Raw genomic sequence first — 15,603 nt, 5'->3', positions numbered from 1 at the left:
GAGTGGACGTCGCCAATGGCTCACACAGCCTGACGTGCGGGGAGGACTGACTGGGTGGGTGGTGTGTGACACCACTGGGTGTAGGGTGTCTGGGTGCTGCCAGGGGACGGTCTGGCCAGGGCCCTGCTGTGGTCACATGACATGGGCGGGCTTGGGGGCGGACACTGGGGCCTGGGCGGCTCAGCCCAGTCTCCTGTCTGGCAACACCATCCCCGGGGGCCACCTGTCCCATCAGCTGGCACCCAGCTCTGGGCCGGGAGGCTCTGCAGACAGGGTCTGTGCACGAGCTGCTTCCAATAGCCACTCACCCAGCACCTCTGGTTCTAGAGCATTCCCTACTGGACACCACGCTGTCCCTGTGCGCCCCCCAAGCTGGGTGGGCCCGACTGCCCAGCCCCCGTGCCCTCCCTGGGGTGCCAATGGGGGCCACCCCTTCCACCCCAACCATGACGACGCGCCCAAAGTCGTGAGATGGAGAACACCCCATGCGGCTTCACCTCGACCTTTTTTTTTTATTATTTGCATTTTTAAAAAAAACAATTAAATTAGAATACAAATATTAGAAAACGGCGGCCCTCTGCCGCCAGGCGGGCGGCCGGGGTTTCCACAGCACGAGCGAAGGAGGGAGCCCGCGTGCCCCGGCCCCGTCCTCCTCATAACCTGAACCGGTATTGCTTCCTGACAGAGTGGGTCGCTTCACACACAGGGGTGGGGGGCACACGGCGCTGGTCCCGGGGGTCCTGGCCCGCCGGCCCCAGCCCGGGCTCCCCTGTGGGCGGGGCTGGTCCTGCTGGAAGAGCGAGGTTGGGGGGACCCGGGAGCGGAGGAAAGGGGGTGCCAGGCAAGCCCGGGGGGAAAGAGGGGGAAAAACCCAAGAGCGAGAATAGAGGGGTGAGGCGGCCGGCCCGGGGAGGGGGCGCCGCGGGGAAGTTAACCTGAATTGGAGTTACCGAGGTAGCTGGCTAAGAACTGAGACCCCCCCCACCCCGACCCCGCCTGCCCCCCAGGCCGCCCCCACGCGCTGCACTGCCAGGTCTTGCAAACACCAAGTTATTGCACTTTCAACATAAAGACACCCGCCTCGGGCCCCCGGCTCCCCGGCGCGGGCGGCGGCAGTTGGGGTGCGGGGGTCCCCGCGAGGGACAGCGAAGCGACCCTGGCCCGGTGGGGGCGGCCGGCAGGCGGCTTGCCTCGTGCTTTTACAGAGTTTTGAGTTTCTGTTCCACTTTTTTTTTCCTCTCATTTTTGTACCTTTTTCTGTTTTTTTTTTTCTGTTGTTGTTTCCGCTGTTGTCGTTTTTCGCTGATTTATCCCCGGAGAGGGGGAGTCCGGGGGTCCGGGCGTGGAGGGGGAGGCCGGGACGCGCAGGGGAAGGAAGTGACCGCGGGAAGGGCCCGCGCCCGGCCGCCCGCCCGCGCCCCGCGGGAGAGCACCAGCAGGGTGGCGGCCCGGCGTCGTCAGCAGGCCGGGACCAGGCCCTTGGGGAACGGGCAGCGGCGCTTGGGCCGGGGGCCCTCCTCGTCCTCCTCGTCCTCCTCCTCTTCCTCCTCCTCCTCGTCCTCCTCCGAGGACGAGCTGTCCAGCGTCAGGTCCACCACGTCGGCGCCCGCCTTGCCATTCTCCACGCTGCCCGCCGGGCCCCCGGCGCTGCCCGGGCCGCTGCCCAGCGCGCTGCCGCCCCCGCCGCCGCCGCCCCCGCCGCCGCTGCTGCTGCCCCCGCCGCCGCTGCCACCTCCGTTGACGCTGGGGGCCGGCAGGAGCCCATTGGCCTCGGACGTGCCTGTGGGCAACAGGGGTGGGCGCGCAGGTTGGGATGCGGGTGCTGGCAGCCGGGAGCGCCCAGCAGAGGGGCAGAGGCAGGCTGGGTGCAGGCCGGGGTGCAGGGGGGACGCAGGCCTCACCCAGCACAAGGATCGGGGCCTGCGGGCTGCAGCTGCGCTCCCTCTCGGCGCGGATCGGGCACCACGAGCCGTCCACCAGGTACTCGATTTCGTCGGCGTCCTCACACTCGCTCAGAATCTTGGAGAGGAGTCTGCGGCAGCCGCAGGGGGCAGTGGAGGTGCGGGCTGATGCCAGGCCCAGCCGGCCCCAGCATCCCCCACATCTCTCCTGGCTGTCCACACAGCACGCCCACCCATCCCCTCCAGAGAGGAGGGTTTCCTGAAGGCATGCAGGGCCAGGACCAGGGCCAGGCAAGGTGGAATATCCGGACGCCCCTCCTCCAGGAAGACTGCCCGGCTACGCCCAGGCCACATCGGCTGCTGAGACACCTGCCCCAGCCCCATGAGGCCCTGGGCTTTCAGGGTGGCCTGAGCCTGTAACGTGCACGCCAGGCTTTGGTGAAGGCGGGGGCCAGGCCACGCAGCTGCCCACTGGGAACAGCAAAGCCATTCAGACTCAGCCCATGCCGGCCGGCCAGGCCCGCCCCAAGGCTACCCGCTGAGGAGGGTGGCTCAGCCCCTTCCAGCAGGGGACCCAGGCTGAGCTGGCAGCCCTAGGTTCAAGTCCCAGGACCCTGTGTTAAGATGGACTGCTGCAGGACAGGACAGGACAAGGGGAGGGTAGAAGGGGGTGTCCGTGGGGGAAATCAAGCCAAGCTCTGACCTCCTGCCCCCAAGTCACGCGCTGCCTAGTGGCCTGGGGACACCGGGGACGGTGTGGCTGGGGTTGGGCAACGGCCATGTCAGGTGCTACAGACAAAAGGGCTCAGTTTCTGGAAACCCAAGAGCAGAGGGCAGGTTCCCTCCTGCCTGAGGTGAAGGGACACGTCCCTGTGGGCCCCTGGTGTCCTCCTGCGTGGGACCCTCAGCAACAGGGCTATGTAACCCGGACAGAAAGGCCTGCCAGGAGCGGCAGCCGCCCACAGAGGGACTCTCACCCGTCGATGATGAGCTGGTCGTAGGGAGCTGGCTTGTCGCACACGGGACAGGTCCAGGTGGGCTTCTTCTCGTTCATCTGCAGGTAGAAGACGGCGTCGAAGCACTGCAGGTGGGCGCAGGTCTCGGCGCGGCAGGGCACCGTCAGGCGCATCTTCACCAGCTGCAGGCAGGGGGGCCGTCAGCAGCGCCCGGTGGCACCAAGGCGGGCCCCCCAGGGTGCGGGCCCCCAGGAAACTCACGGGGCAGATGAGTGAGACCCGCACGCCGGTGGTGGCGATCTCACTGTCAGGGTCCAGGCGCAGCTTCTCTTTGACTGGTCAGGGGAGAGGGTGAGGTCAGAGGGCGAGGTCAGCGGGGGGGGAGGGGGGCAGGCAGCGATGGGCAGCTTCTCCAGCCGGCTGCCCACGGGGGCACGGCCCAGGGACCAGGCAGCAGCTGGAAGCAGTGGTGCAACCCCGCCCCATCACCACATGGGTCCAGGACATAGAGGCAGCAGGGACCCCCCTGGGGCATGTGTCTGAACGACAAAGTCCCAACTTTTACAACACAGGACCCATGACTTGAGGGGTCCTGAAGCCCCCCCAACCCCAGGCGCTACCTCCAGGCCGGCAGTGAGCCTCTGACATGGTCACCCCTTTCCTTTACCTGCCTGGGAAGTGGGTATGCATAGGCTGGGAAGGCCCCATATGGACCTGGGCTGGGCAGCTGGTGGGGGTTGGCCAGACGGGCACCCATAGTGGCCAGGGGGCAGACTCCTCCCTTGAGCCGGGGTCCTCGGCGGCTCCCCCACCACACCCGTTAGCCAGCCCGAGCCGAAGCCTGTGTGACCCTGCACACTCCGATGGACATGTGGCCCCCCTCCCAAGCCGGCCGTGTGGCTCACCCAGCGCCTTGCACAGCTCCGGGTGCTTGATGCCAATGGTCTTCAGTCGCTGCAGCAGCTCGGCTGAGCTCAGCTGCCGCACTAGGTACAGCGCCACCGAGTAGCTCTGTGGGCGGGCATGGGGGCGTCAGTGGGGGTGGGCACAGGATACATCAATGTACAGAGGTGTCATGAGGGCAGGTATGGGGTGTCAGCGTGGGTGGACACAGGGCGCATGGGGGCGTCAGCGTGGGCATGGCACGGGCACTCACCTTGCCATAGTTGCCCCAGGTGACAGTGATGCGGTTGGTGGCCGAGGACAGGTACATGAGGTGCGTGAGGTTGATGGGGCGGCAGGGCCTCTTGGGCTCCACGCCGGGCTTGTTGGAGGGGTAGTAGCCCTGCAAGCAGAGCGGAGGCTCAGGCTGTGGGGACCCCCAGGGCCCTGGGCACGCACACGGACCCCGATCCTCACCGGCACAGAGCAATAGCTGTGGTTGACCTTCACAGCAATGTTGGGCGGGTACTGGTCCTCCTGGGGGCAGCTGGTGTCTGAGTAGCAAATTCTGCAAGGACAGCAGGGGCCATGGGGGGCTGGGGCAGGGCGGGCACAGGGCCAGAACCCCGGGGCTGAGCGGGCACAGGGGGCGGGCGTACCTCAGGACCACCTGCACAGCTTTCACTCCGGGCTGCAGCTCTCTGGGAGGGACAGCAGGAGGAACAAGAGTGGGGGTTAGGCTGTCACAGGGCTCCTGGAGGCCCAGGCCTACCCCCAACCCGGACCCCCACCTGTGCAGCCCCCAAAACTGCCCAGGGGAGGGACAGTCTGTCACCTGGTGTGCCCCCCACCCGCAGGGAGCGCTGGGTGGCTGGGAACAGGAGCTGGCGGGGGAGGGGCTGGCACTATCCTGAGGGGGTGGAATGATCTGGAATCAGGCAGCAGTTACGCAGCTGACAACCCAGAATGAAGCCCCCCTCACACGTCTTCCAGTGGGGCTGTGCGTGCCGTGTGCACTCTACCTCAGACTCAGGGAAAGAGCCATGCGGGAACTTGGGGAGAGCGGCGGGGGCACCCAGGGCAGGGTTGTGGGCACAGAAAGCACCCCGTGTGCCCTCAGGTGGGTGGGGTGATGGAGGCAGCTCAGGGTCAAAGGTCCCGCAGGGAGGTTCCAGAGGCGCCTGAGGCCCAAGCTGGGCAGGGGCCTCACCTGGAGTTCCGGATCAGGTCCACCTGCCGCGGCGTCAGGGTGAAGATGCATGGGCTCTCCTGCAGCTTCTCACTGTTCTGCGGGACTGAATGCGGGCTAGGGTCAGGGTCGGGGGGCCATGACGCCGGGGGGCCGTGGGGCCCGGCCCCTACTGAGGGCAGGAAGCCAGGATGGAGGCCAGGGGGGATGGCTGGGCCTCCCTGGCCTGGAGCTCCACTAGCACGACACAGGCCACACAGGGAGTGGAGGACAGAGGCCGGGCCTCCCTCCCACCCTGGCTCTCTGCTGGTCCCCAGCCAGCTCACAGCAAGGGCCCCTCTCGTGGGCAAGTCACAGCCAAGTCTGCCCCATGGGAGGGGAGGGCAGGCAGGTGGCCAGCTGTAACTGACGTGAGTGTCCCGGGGGGTGGGACCCAAGGAGGAAGGACACAGTGGCGCTATCGGGGCGCCGCAGGCCGGACAGGAAAAGGCGACCCACTCACACACGAGAAACCCCAACAGGAAGAGGAAGGCCAGGCCGGAGGCCCCGAGGAAGCAAGTGGCAGCCCAGCTGAATCGCGCAGGAGGCCAGCAGGGCTGCTAGGGGCAGAGGGCTTGGGCAGCACCCACCATTTCTGGGAAGACTGGGAGGGCAGGGTCGACCCCACGGCCTCTCAGTTTCACAGGAAATGCCATCCACAACTCGATGCTGATGATGTGATGGTTTAGTGAAGTGAGCAAACTTCCCAAGATGCAAACCACCCAAGACAGACCAAAGTGCTTCCCCCGCTGACAGAGCGGCCGGCATTATGCCATCAGCATCCCACACGGGCGCCGGTTCATGTCCTGGCTGCTCCACTTCCCATCCAGCTGTCTGTGGCCTGGGAAAGCAGTGGAGGACGGCCAAAACCTTGGGACCCTGCACCTGGCAGGGAGACCTGGAGAAGCTCCTGGCTACTGGCTTCAGATCAGCTCAGCTTCAGCCGTTGCAGCCACTTGGGGAGTGAATCAGCACACAGAAGATCTTTCTCTCTGTCTCTCCCCCTCTATGGAAATCTGCCTTTCCAATAAAACTAAAACCACACATCCACACACGTCATTTCCTCCATGGTTGCAGGAGCCCAGGGCTTCAGGCCACCGCCGGCTGCTCAGAACAGCCATGTGCAGCAGCAGGGAGCTGGATGTGAAGTGGAGCAGCCAGGACTTGAACCAGAGCCCATAGAGAATGCCAGAGCCGCAGGCAATGGCACAGCATGCAGCACCGCAGTGTGAATACTGAATGTCACATTCAACAGTAAATATCAAAGCCACAAAAATGCAGATCACAGAACTCGCCCCCACACACATCCCCTTTTCCCATTTCTGCACCTAAATAACAATTTTTGTTTTTCAATGATTTCCATTGGAAAGACAGATAAACAGAGAGGAAGAAAGACAGAGAGGAAGATCCTCCATCTGCTGCTTCACTCCCCAAGTGGCCGCAACGGCTGGAGCTGAGCTGATCCGAAGCCAGGAGGCAGGAGCTGCTTCCAGGTCTCCCACACCTATGCAGGTTCCCAAGGCTTTGGGCCGTCCTCCACTGCTTTCCCAGGCCACAGGCAGGAAGCTGGATGGGAAATGGGACTGCTGGGACATGAACTGGTGCTCCATTGGATCCAAGCGCATGCAAGACGAGGACTCGAGCCACTAGGCTACCGCACCGGGCCCAATAATTGTATTTAACTACATCTCCACTCTGCAGGGCAGACTCTGGGTGCAGCGGTCACCTCCTCCAGCTTGGCCTCCTGCTGACACAGCCTTGCCTGCCGGGGGGTGGAGAGAGTTACAGCCCCCTTGTCCTTGGGCCCCTGCTGCCCGTGGGGAGTCCCTGTAGAGCTGCCAGCTTTCGCCTGACCCGGCCCTGGCTGTGGTGGCCATCTGGGAAGCGAACCAGCGGATCAAAGATGCTAGCTTCCTCTCTCTACTTTTCAAAATAAAACTCCTCCACCCGCAGAATGACCGCAGGGGGAGGGCTGCGCGTGGGCGCACCGGGCGGGTCCACAAACACCTCCTCTCGTTCAGTCGCACAGCCTACGGGCACCTGCTCCCTGGACTGAACCAGGATCTCCATGCTGAGCCCGTGTCCAGCGGCTTCCGGCGGACCTTGCTCAGAGTCCTCAGGCGGCCCGGCCCTGCACAGGCAAGTCATGGGCTGACCGTGGGACAGCGGGATGGGGATGTGGCGGCAGACGCCAGGTACCTGGGTGGGATGTGAGTTGCTCATGGGCATGCACACCCCGGTGGGGCGCTGGGAAGTGGCAGCTCACATACCTATGTGCCATAGCCAAGCACCAGCTGGACTCCCAGCTACTGTGCCTGGGACAGTGGCGGGGGGTGGACCAGATGGGGGACCCGGATGGAGTCCTGGCTGCGGCCTGGCCCAGCCCCGGCCACTGTAGCCCTCAGGAATGATCTGATCCCTTCTGTCCCGGGGGCCATCTGCTGGGCACATACCCTGCCTCCCGGCCTCCAGTTGGTGCCAGGACACTGGCTGTCCCCCGAGTGGTGGGGAGGGGTTTCAGCCTGAGCACAGGCCCTGGGGGAGGCTGCGTGCCAATGGCCTCTGTCCCCAGGATAGGCCGCAGTGGGTCTGTCCCCCTGGCCTGGCTTGCCAGACCTACCCTGGAACCTGTGACCTTTGGGCGACTATGGATGAGTGCATCCTGGCACACAGCCCTGGCAGGGCCTCCCCACCAGCCCGAGTGTCCCACGAGGTGGCGTAGCTGGGGAGGAGTGCGGCAGGGGTGAGCCCAGTACAGTGGTGCAGCAGGCTAGCCTGGTGCCTGTGACACTGGCATGCATGGGACTGTTGGATCCAATCCAGCTGCCCCACTTCCCATCCAGCTCCCTGCCTGTGGCCTGGGAAAGCAGTGGAGGACGGCCCAAAGCCTTGGGACCCTGCACAGGTGTGGGACACCTGGAAGAGGCTCCTGGCCCTGGATGGCCACTGCAACTATTTGGGGAGTGAACCAGTAGATGGAAGATAAACTCCCTTGCTCTCTCTCCCTCCCTCTCTGCAATTCTGCCTTTAGAGGAATAAACATTAAAACTGACAGAGAAAACCAAACCAAACAAAAAACCGAGTGAGGATCCCATGTCTCCACAGGGCGTGGTAGCTGTTGGCCCAGGCCCCAGAGCCTGAGGAGTGGACACCTGGATGGCCACACTCCTGCCAGCTGCGACGTCAGTTGGGGGGCTGCTAAAGGGGTCCCTGCACACCCGCACCTCCACTGCCGGGGTCAGCAGCAAACTCATGGCCAGCTGACGCTGCTGCTCACGCTTCGGCAAACGCTAAGTGTCAACTCAGCTTGCATGCCAAGACCCCATGCATTGGCTGCAGCCCCCCAGGCCTCAGCTCTGCAGGGGAGGCCTCGCCCCGGCCACTCTCAGCTCCCAGGGCTGGCAGGACGTCCCCACCACCACCCCTGCCCCAGGGTCGCTGCACCCTGACATGCCACTGCAGGAATGAGTTGGCTCTGGGGGCCTTGTACATCCCTTCAAAAAAAAAAAAAAAAATACCTATCTATGTCTAGAAAATTGGCACCGCGGCGAGAGAGGGAGACATCTTCCATGCATTAGTGAACTCCCTGGTGCCCATGCTGGGCCAGTCTAATGCCACAAGCCTGAAATTCCTGTGGGTCTCCCACATGGGGGGCCGGAATCCAGGTACCTGGGCCACTTCCCGCTACTTTTCCCACAAGCAGGGAGCTGGATGGAAGTGGTGCAACAGGGACACGCATGGCTGCCCATATGGGATGCCAACACTACAGGCGGCAGCTTCACCGGCTCTGCCACAGCCCTGGCCCTGGGGTGCCTCTCCCTGGCCAGAGCCACAGTCTGCCCACCCCCGCTCAGTGTAATACCACAGCCCAGGACTCAAGCAGGGCGGGACCCTGGCCAGACACTGGCTGTCCTCACTGTGCCCCGCATTCGTGGGTGTGTTCACACACGCAGATCAGTACAAAAGAAAAGAACTACCTGGCCCAGTAACCCAAACAAACGACAGCAAAAAAAATCCCAGTGAATGGAGCCAACCGACACGGGGAGGGTGACATCCTCGGGTCGGTCAAGTCGGCAGCACGGCAGAACCATCCAGACCGCCTGGCCAACACCCTCGGAGAATGACAAGGGAGACCCTGGCTTGACGTGAGGCGGTGGCTCCCGTCCCTGGGCACTGGGACGTCCGGGCAGTCCTGAATGGTTTCCCGCTTTGTCTCCTCTCTTCTTCCAGCAACAAGAATAAATAGCAAATTTGGAGGCAATGAATTCACCCAATTTTCCCAAAACCTCAATCCTTTCCCACCCTGATCAGCCATGTAATCATTATTTTCACAAAATTTAAAAAAAAAAAAAAAAAATCAGAGCTAGGCCCATTAGCCTAGCAGCTAAAGTCGTCACCTTGAATGAGCTGGGATCCCATAGGGGCGCCGGTTCTAATCCTGGCAGCCCCACTTCCCATCCAGCTCCCTGCCTGTGGCCTGGGAAAGCAGTGGAGGACGGCCCAGAGCCTTGGGACCCTGCACCCGCATGGGAGACCCGGAAGAGGCTCCTGGCTCCTGGCTTCAGCTCAGCTACAGCCGTTGCAGCTGTTGTGGTCACTTGAGGAGTGAACTAGTGGATGCAAGATTTTTCTCTATCTCTTTCTCTCTGTAGGTTTGCCTAACAAAAATAAATCTTAAAAAAAGAAAAAAAACCAAACAAACAAAAAACACTCAATTTGGGGAAAAGCGAGGAGGCATGGCTGTGCCTTGAAGGCTGAGGAGTGTGCGGACAGAGGCACCGGCCTGGCCTGAGTGAGGACGGCCAGGGGCTCCAGGGGCCGGCGGGGGCAGCAACAGAAGCTGGAGATTGAGCGGTTAACACTCAGGCCGGCGGGACCTCAGCGAATGTGGCCAGGGTGGATGTTGCAGTACTGGGTGCGCCTGCTGTGCCGGCACCCTGCATCCAAGTACAGGGTCCAGCTCCCTGCTAAGGCGCCTGGGAAGGTCATGGAGGCTGGCCCAAGAGCCAGAGCCCCCGCCACCCACGGGGAGAACAGGATGCAGCCCGCGGCTCCTGGCTCCGGCCTGGTCCAGCCATTTGACGTGAACCAGCAGATGGAAGTTCTGTCACGCTGCCCTTCAAGTGAACAAACCCATCTTCTAAAACAAATGAGCTATTTCAGCAAAACAGACAGCAGAGAGGGAATGTGGGGAGACCACCGTAGCTTCACGGGCCTGCAGCACCTTCAGGTGCCAGGAGGGTCCAGGCTGCGGCCCTCTGCCCAGCCCCTACACTTGGGTCTCGATGGCTCCCGTTCAGAGCTGGGCTTGGGCCCTCTTGCACCGCCAGGCCTCTGCCCTGGCCGGTCCCTCCGCCTGGCTTACCGCAACTACCCCTCAGGCACGCACCGGCTGACACTGCCTGCAGGAGGCTCATCTGACTGCCACCCCTCACACACACCCCAGCACCTTCCAGCAGCTCCTGGGCCGGGGTCTCCGCCAGCTTGCTCTCGGGGGGTTCTGCCGGCCCCAGGAAGGACAGCTGCATGCGCTAGGCCCCTGCACACGGCTCAAGGAGCAGCTGGGTGCCAATGCTAGGCTCCTCCCTGCCCTGGCCGGGGGGCTTCGAGCAGCCTGTCCCTGGGTCCTGGGCTCTGTCAAAGTCAGCAAGACCCTCGAGGCCGGTCCGCTAAGCCACAGGCTGTGGCTCCCCCTAGCTGAGCCAGGCTGGGGTCCTGGGCTTTAAGTGGCTGTGACCAGGGCAGAGCCGGAGGGGCCAGGCAGGCTGCAGGGCCAGCTGTCTCCAGAGGCCCTTCCGGCCGCGACTCCCCTCCCCCAGCCCGCCTAGAGGCCATGATTTATGACTCCTGCCCACCGGTGCGGGCTCTTCCGGGGAAACAGCCAGGGTCGCAGGCAGGGCGGGGGTGGATGGGCAGGGAGTACTGGCAGCTCCTGAGAAGCCCTTGGTGGTCCCAGTGGAGAGGGCCCTGCTCAGGTTGGACAGGGCATCATAAGCCAGGGAAGCTGAGAGATGGGAGAAGGGGGTTCCTCACGGGCCCCCGGGAAGCCCCTGGAGTCCCAGGGGCTGGGTATCCAGGTTGAGGGTGCACCCCAACAGGAGCAGGGCGGCTCCTTTGTTCCCAGTCACTGCAGATAGTCTCTCCTGGTGGAGCCAGGGAGAGCAGGGCGCGGGGCGCCAGCTCGCCGGGAGATCAGGTGACGGGGTCCCTGGGGGCCCTGAGAGCAGCACTGACTGTGGGGCAGGGCAGGAAGGAAGCCGGCGGCCTCCGAGTTCAAAGGCATTTCCAGCCCCAGCCTGCCCCGCGGCCTGCAGGTGGACATGCCGCCTCACTGCCGCCACTCTGGGGTCTGACACCCCAGCTGGCTCCTCCTCCTCCCCCAGCCCTGTCCTGGGGCCCCAGAGGCTGCCGGGGAACCCAGGGGCAGGCAGGCTTCCAACAGGCAGGCAGGCAGGCGACGCTGTATCACTCTGGACAGGAGCTGCTGAGCCAACCTGCCTCCCACAGGCTCCCTGGGGAGAGGGCGGGAAGACCACCCCTCCACCAACCATAGCCCCAAGGCTGTGACAGGTAGAGCACCCAGGTTGCTGGGTCAGCAGGGAGAGAGGGAGCCCAGAGCTTCTGATGGGCGAGGGCAGGAGGTAGGGGGCTGGCAGCAGGACCCAGGGTGGGGCCACACCCTGGCTGGGGGCACCCGGCAGCCAAACCACAGGGGTGTTGTGGCTGGCACCAGGCATCCCCACAACAGACACGCGAGTGCCCCACCCGTGCAAAGCAAGGGCACGGGGATGGAGCAGGAACCAGGCAAAACCAGACACTGTGACAGGGCCTAACCCCTGCCTTGCGCCCCTACCAGGGTCCTGAATGATCACAGTTCATGCTGACCACGCTCCCCGTGCAGGCTGTCCAGTTGGGCCGGCGGGGGAGCTCCCTGGGACCTGCCCCCCACTTGTGGGCGGTCGTGGCCTGGGCTCCTGCAGCCCCCAAGCTCACGGACAGGCCACACGGTCCTGGGACCTGATCCGGCAAGGAACCAACCAGAGCCTGTGGCCACGGCAGCGAGCCAAGCAAGTGGCAGCCCCCACGCCGCACCGCGGCCGACTCACCCAGCTCGGTGGGTTTGAGCAGCTCGTCCAGCGTGTTGAAGAAGGGCAGCTTGACGAGGCGTACCTCTGGCTTGAGGGCCTTGGCGGGCAGGCGGCCCAGTCCATTCAAGTACTTGCCGTACAGCACTGGGTAGTCGAGGTGGGGGCCCGCAAGCGGAGTCCTGGGCCCGGCGCTGGGCCTCTCGTAGGGCGCGTGCATGGCCAGGGGCTCGAGCGGCCGGTGGGGCTGCGCCAGCGGCTCTGCGTTCTTCTTGGCGTAACGCGTCTCATAGAGCTCACGGATCTTCTTGAAGAGCTCGGGGCTGCAGTCAAACTGCACCAGCTGCAGGGCCCGCGTCACCAGCTCGTGCTTCAGGCCGCTCTTGCTCCGGCCCACAAAGCCCAGGAGCATCTGCAGGTCGGACACTCGGAAGCTCATCACCATGTTCTGTGGGGGAGACCGCACAGGCTCAGCGAGGCGACCCGGCCGAGGGCATCCCGGGGCTGGCACCAACCCAGCCGGCCAGAAAACACTGCTGTCTCGCCCTCAGCCAGAGCAGGTGCCCATTTCCCAGGACGCACTGGAGGGGCCGTGAGGGGCAGGCAGGGGGACCCCAGAAACAGCCAGCACAGTGCGGCTGAAGTTGTTCTGACACTCCCTTACCAAACCTGGGCCCAGCAGAGGCCCCACGATGTCTGCTGGGGCCATGTCAGACACAGCGGACCCTGGGGCCAGCCCTCACCCACGAAGGAAATCGGGGATGTCCCCGGGAGCTGGCTGGGAGCTGGCTGGCATGATGCTGGGGAAGGGGTGGCTGTGACCCTAGCTTACTGGTCTGGACTCACCAGCAGGGTCGGGCTCTGGGCAGCCTATGCCAGGCCTGCGGGGACACGAGGTAGGAACAGGGACTTCCGGGACAAGGACAGCACCGGAGACCCCACTACCTCACCCAGGCACGGGCCGCCAGACACCCCGCAAAGGCATCCTGTGTATTCACTCTGGCAACACGTACACTAAAAAGTCTCAACGGATTTGGGAAAGCCCTGTGCCGGGCACCAACGGGCAACCAAAGCCACACCTTCAGGGCGAAGCGGCCTGCCCCGGTTTCCCGAGAACAGGCGGCAAGGCCTGTGTTCCAAGCCACACGTGCCAGGCTCAAGGCCAGCTGCCTGGGAAGCCCTCCCTGCCCAGCACAGCCACTGCCCAGGGGTCTGGGCAGCCTGTGGCTGTCAGAGACACGGCCCCTCCTCTGGCCTGACTTCTACAGGAAGGGGTCATAGGGGTTCGTGCCCAAAACGACCCTTCTAGAAGAGGTTCAGGCCTCGAGCCAGGAGGGGAGCTGAGTGCTCCCCTGAGGCACTGAGCACTCAGGGCAGATGGGCTGGGAGTCCCCCCAGCCAGACAACATGCTGCACTGCAGGCCCGCACCCCCAGGCACAGCGCACATACAGCCACAAGCTCCTGACTCGATCGGCACCTGCCACAGCTTCGGGACACGCGCGTGACGGGGAGGGAGGTTGATGAGGAGGACACCCCAAGTGTCCCCAGATCACTTCCTGCCAGCTCCATGTGGACCCACCTGCCCTGCCAGAGCCACACGCACTCACACATGGCACTGGCCGAAAAGGTGGGTGCCCAGGCAAGTCTGGGCTGGTGCACGAGCTGGGACCAGATGGGGTACCCCGTACCAGAACCCCAGCAACACAGCCGAGCGCGGAACCCACCAACCGTACCCCCAAACCCACCTTCCAAGTCTCAAGCCGAGATCAGACCTGCAAGCTAACCACCTAGTCCCCTTTGACTCCCTGCTGAGTACAGACAGCACAGAGCCACTCTGCTGCCACCGAGGAGGGGGCGGCAGCCCCTCGCACCCCCTCCACCCTAGGGGCTGGTGCTGAGAAGTCCAGAGCAGTGTAGGGCGATTCAACCGGGGACAGGGCCCAGCTGGGAACGCAGCTCAGAGTTCACCTGACCCTACTTAAGGTTCGGCCAGGCCCCACTGCAGGGCTTCAGGGCAATGCCAGGGACTTCAGGTCTGAGGCTCCCCCTACCCCTAGACGCCCTCACAGGGGCTGTGGGATGTGTGGGCCAGCCAGCGGGCAGCGCATGGCACAGGTGCATGGCTAACAGGGCTGGTAGAAAGACACACACAGAATGCCAGCAGCACAGGTAACCCTAAAGACACACATCTACTGGGCCCGCCTGTCATGGGGGCAGAGGCGATCGGCCAATGTGCCCAGGCCAGGGTGCTGCAACTTTCCCTGCCAGGAAAGAGGCGTGTGCACCAGATTTACAAGTGCAATATAGGTGCAGATGCAACCAAGGGAGGATGTGGAGCCTGCGAGGGGGAGGGGATTGACGCAGGGGACCCCAAAAAACAACACTCCACAGCCTCACGGATGCTGTTCAGAGGGAAGGTAGGATGCAAACTCCCAGTGCTGAAATGTGGGGTCCCCAAGTCCCAGGGACGGGGAGAGGGGTATGTGAGGGTTGAGGGCCCCCAAACCACAGCGAAGGCAAGAAGTGTACATGAGGTTTGGGGCGCACAAGCCACAGGAAAGAGAAGAGGTGTATATGAGGATTGGGGTTCCACAAACCACAGGGAAAGGAAGGGAGGTACGTGAGCGTTGGGGGACCCAGGTCCTAGGGAAGGGGAGAAGGGTACATCAGAGTTGCGGAGTGCCCTAAGTCACAGGGGAGAGGAGTACGTGAAGGTTGGGGGGCCGAGTCACAAGCAAGACCACCAGAGAGGTACATGAGGATTAGGGTCCAGCAAACCACAGGAAAGGCGAGGGGAGTTTGGGGTCCCTGCAATCACAGGAAAAAAAAGAGATGTACATGAGGGTTGGGGGCCCAAGTCCCAGGGAAGGCGAGAGGGGTACATGAGGACTGGGGGGGTCCCTGCAACCACAGGGAAGGGGAGAGGGGTATGGGAAACAGGGGGTAGGTACAGTGCTGAGTTCCAGACAACAAACTCGGGGTACAGACACCCCCTCCGCCAGGGGACGCCAGACACGGGTCCCACACCCCAGGCTGTCCCCTACCGGGAGCGGGACCCAGACGCCAGCCCTCCGGCGGCCCTGCCGGCCAGGCAATCCGGGGGGGAAGCGCGCCCCGGCGGGAAGCCGGCCGCCCCGCCCCCCAGCCCTCCGCCCACACCCCGGGGTCCCGGGAGCCCGCGGAGGCCCGGGCAGGGTGAGGGGTGCTCCGGGCGCGTCGCGGAGCGCGGGCGGCGGGCACAGGCCCCGGGGCGCGTCCGGCTGCCCGCCCCCCTCGCATCCGCGGCCGACCCGCCCGCGTCGCCGCCGCCGCTCACTCACTTTGGCCTCCACCAGCTCCGCCGCCATCTTGGCCACCAGCGTCACCCCCTCCCCCCGTGCGCCGGGAGGCCCCCCCGCCGCAAGCCGCCGCGTCACGTGACCGCTCGCCACTCCGGGGCGGGGCCACCGCTGAAGCCAATCGACAGCCGCGAACGCCCTCGCGCTCCCGCCCCAACGCAAAGGCCAGCGCGCGCTGCCCCGCACTGCGCAAGCGTCACAAGCCGCCGCCC

The 15,603-nt window shown here is 64.2% G+C and overlaps 1 protein-coding gene across 2 annotated transcripts; it reads right to left on the bottom strand.

The window, feature by feature from the left end:
- Window positions 1-492: 492 nt before the first annotated feature.
- Window positions 493-15,496, bottom strand: PIAS4 (protein inhibitor of activated STAT 4). Of its 2 annotated transcripts, none has more exons than XM_058659548.1 (11): window positions 15,374-15,496; window positions 12,074-12,500; window positions 4,950-5,034; window positions 4,399-4,440; window positions 4,217-4,307; window positions 4,014-4,142; window positions 3,763-3,868; window positions 3,119-3,192; window positions 2,879-3,039; window positions 1,902-2,032; window positions 493-1,780 (listed from the first exon to the last, which is right to left on the bottom strand). In XM_058659548.1, exons 1-11 carry the CDS (start codon window positions 15,398-15,400, stop codon window positions 1,458-1,460), a joined length of 1,596 nt encoding a protein of 531 aa, XP_058515531.1. In that variant the 5' UTR covers window positions 15,401-15,496; the 3' UTR covers window positions 493-1,457. The 2 variants fall into 2 exon arrangements, with proteins under 2 accessions (XP_058515531.1, XP_058515532.1); XM_058659549.1 differs by lacking the exon at window positions 15,374-15,496 and adding an exon at window positions 15,098-15,232.
- Window positions 15,497-15,603: the final 107 nt, after the last annotated feature.

Source organism: Ochotona princeps, unplaced genomic scaffold, assembly GCF_030435755.1.
Source record: "Ochotona princeps isolate mOchPri1 unplaced genomic scaffold, mOchPri1.hap1 HAP1_SCAFFOLD_4867, whole genome shotgun sequence".
NCBI lineage: Eukaryota > Metazoa > Chordata > Mammalia > Lagomorpha > Ochotonidae > Ochotona > Ochotona princeps.
The sequence above is the reverse complement of the archived record's forward strand: the minus strand, read 5'-3'. Positions and strand labels throughout refer to the sequence as shown.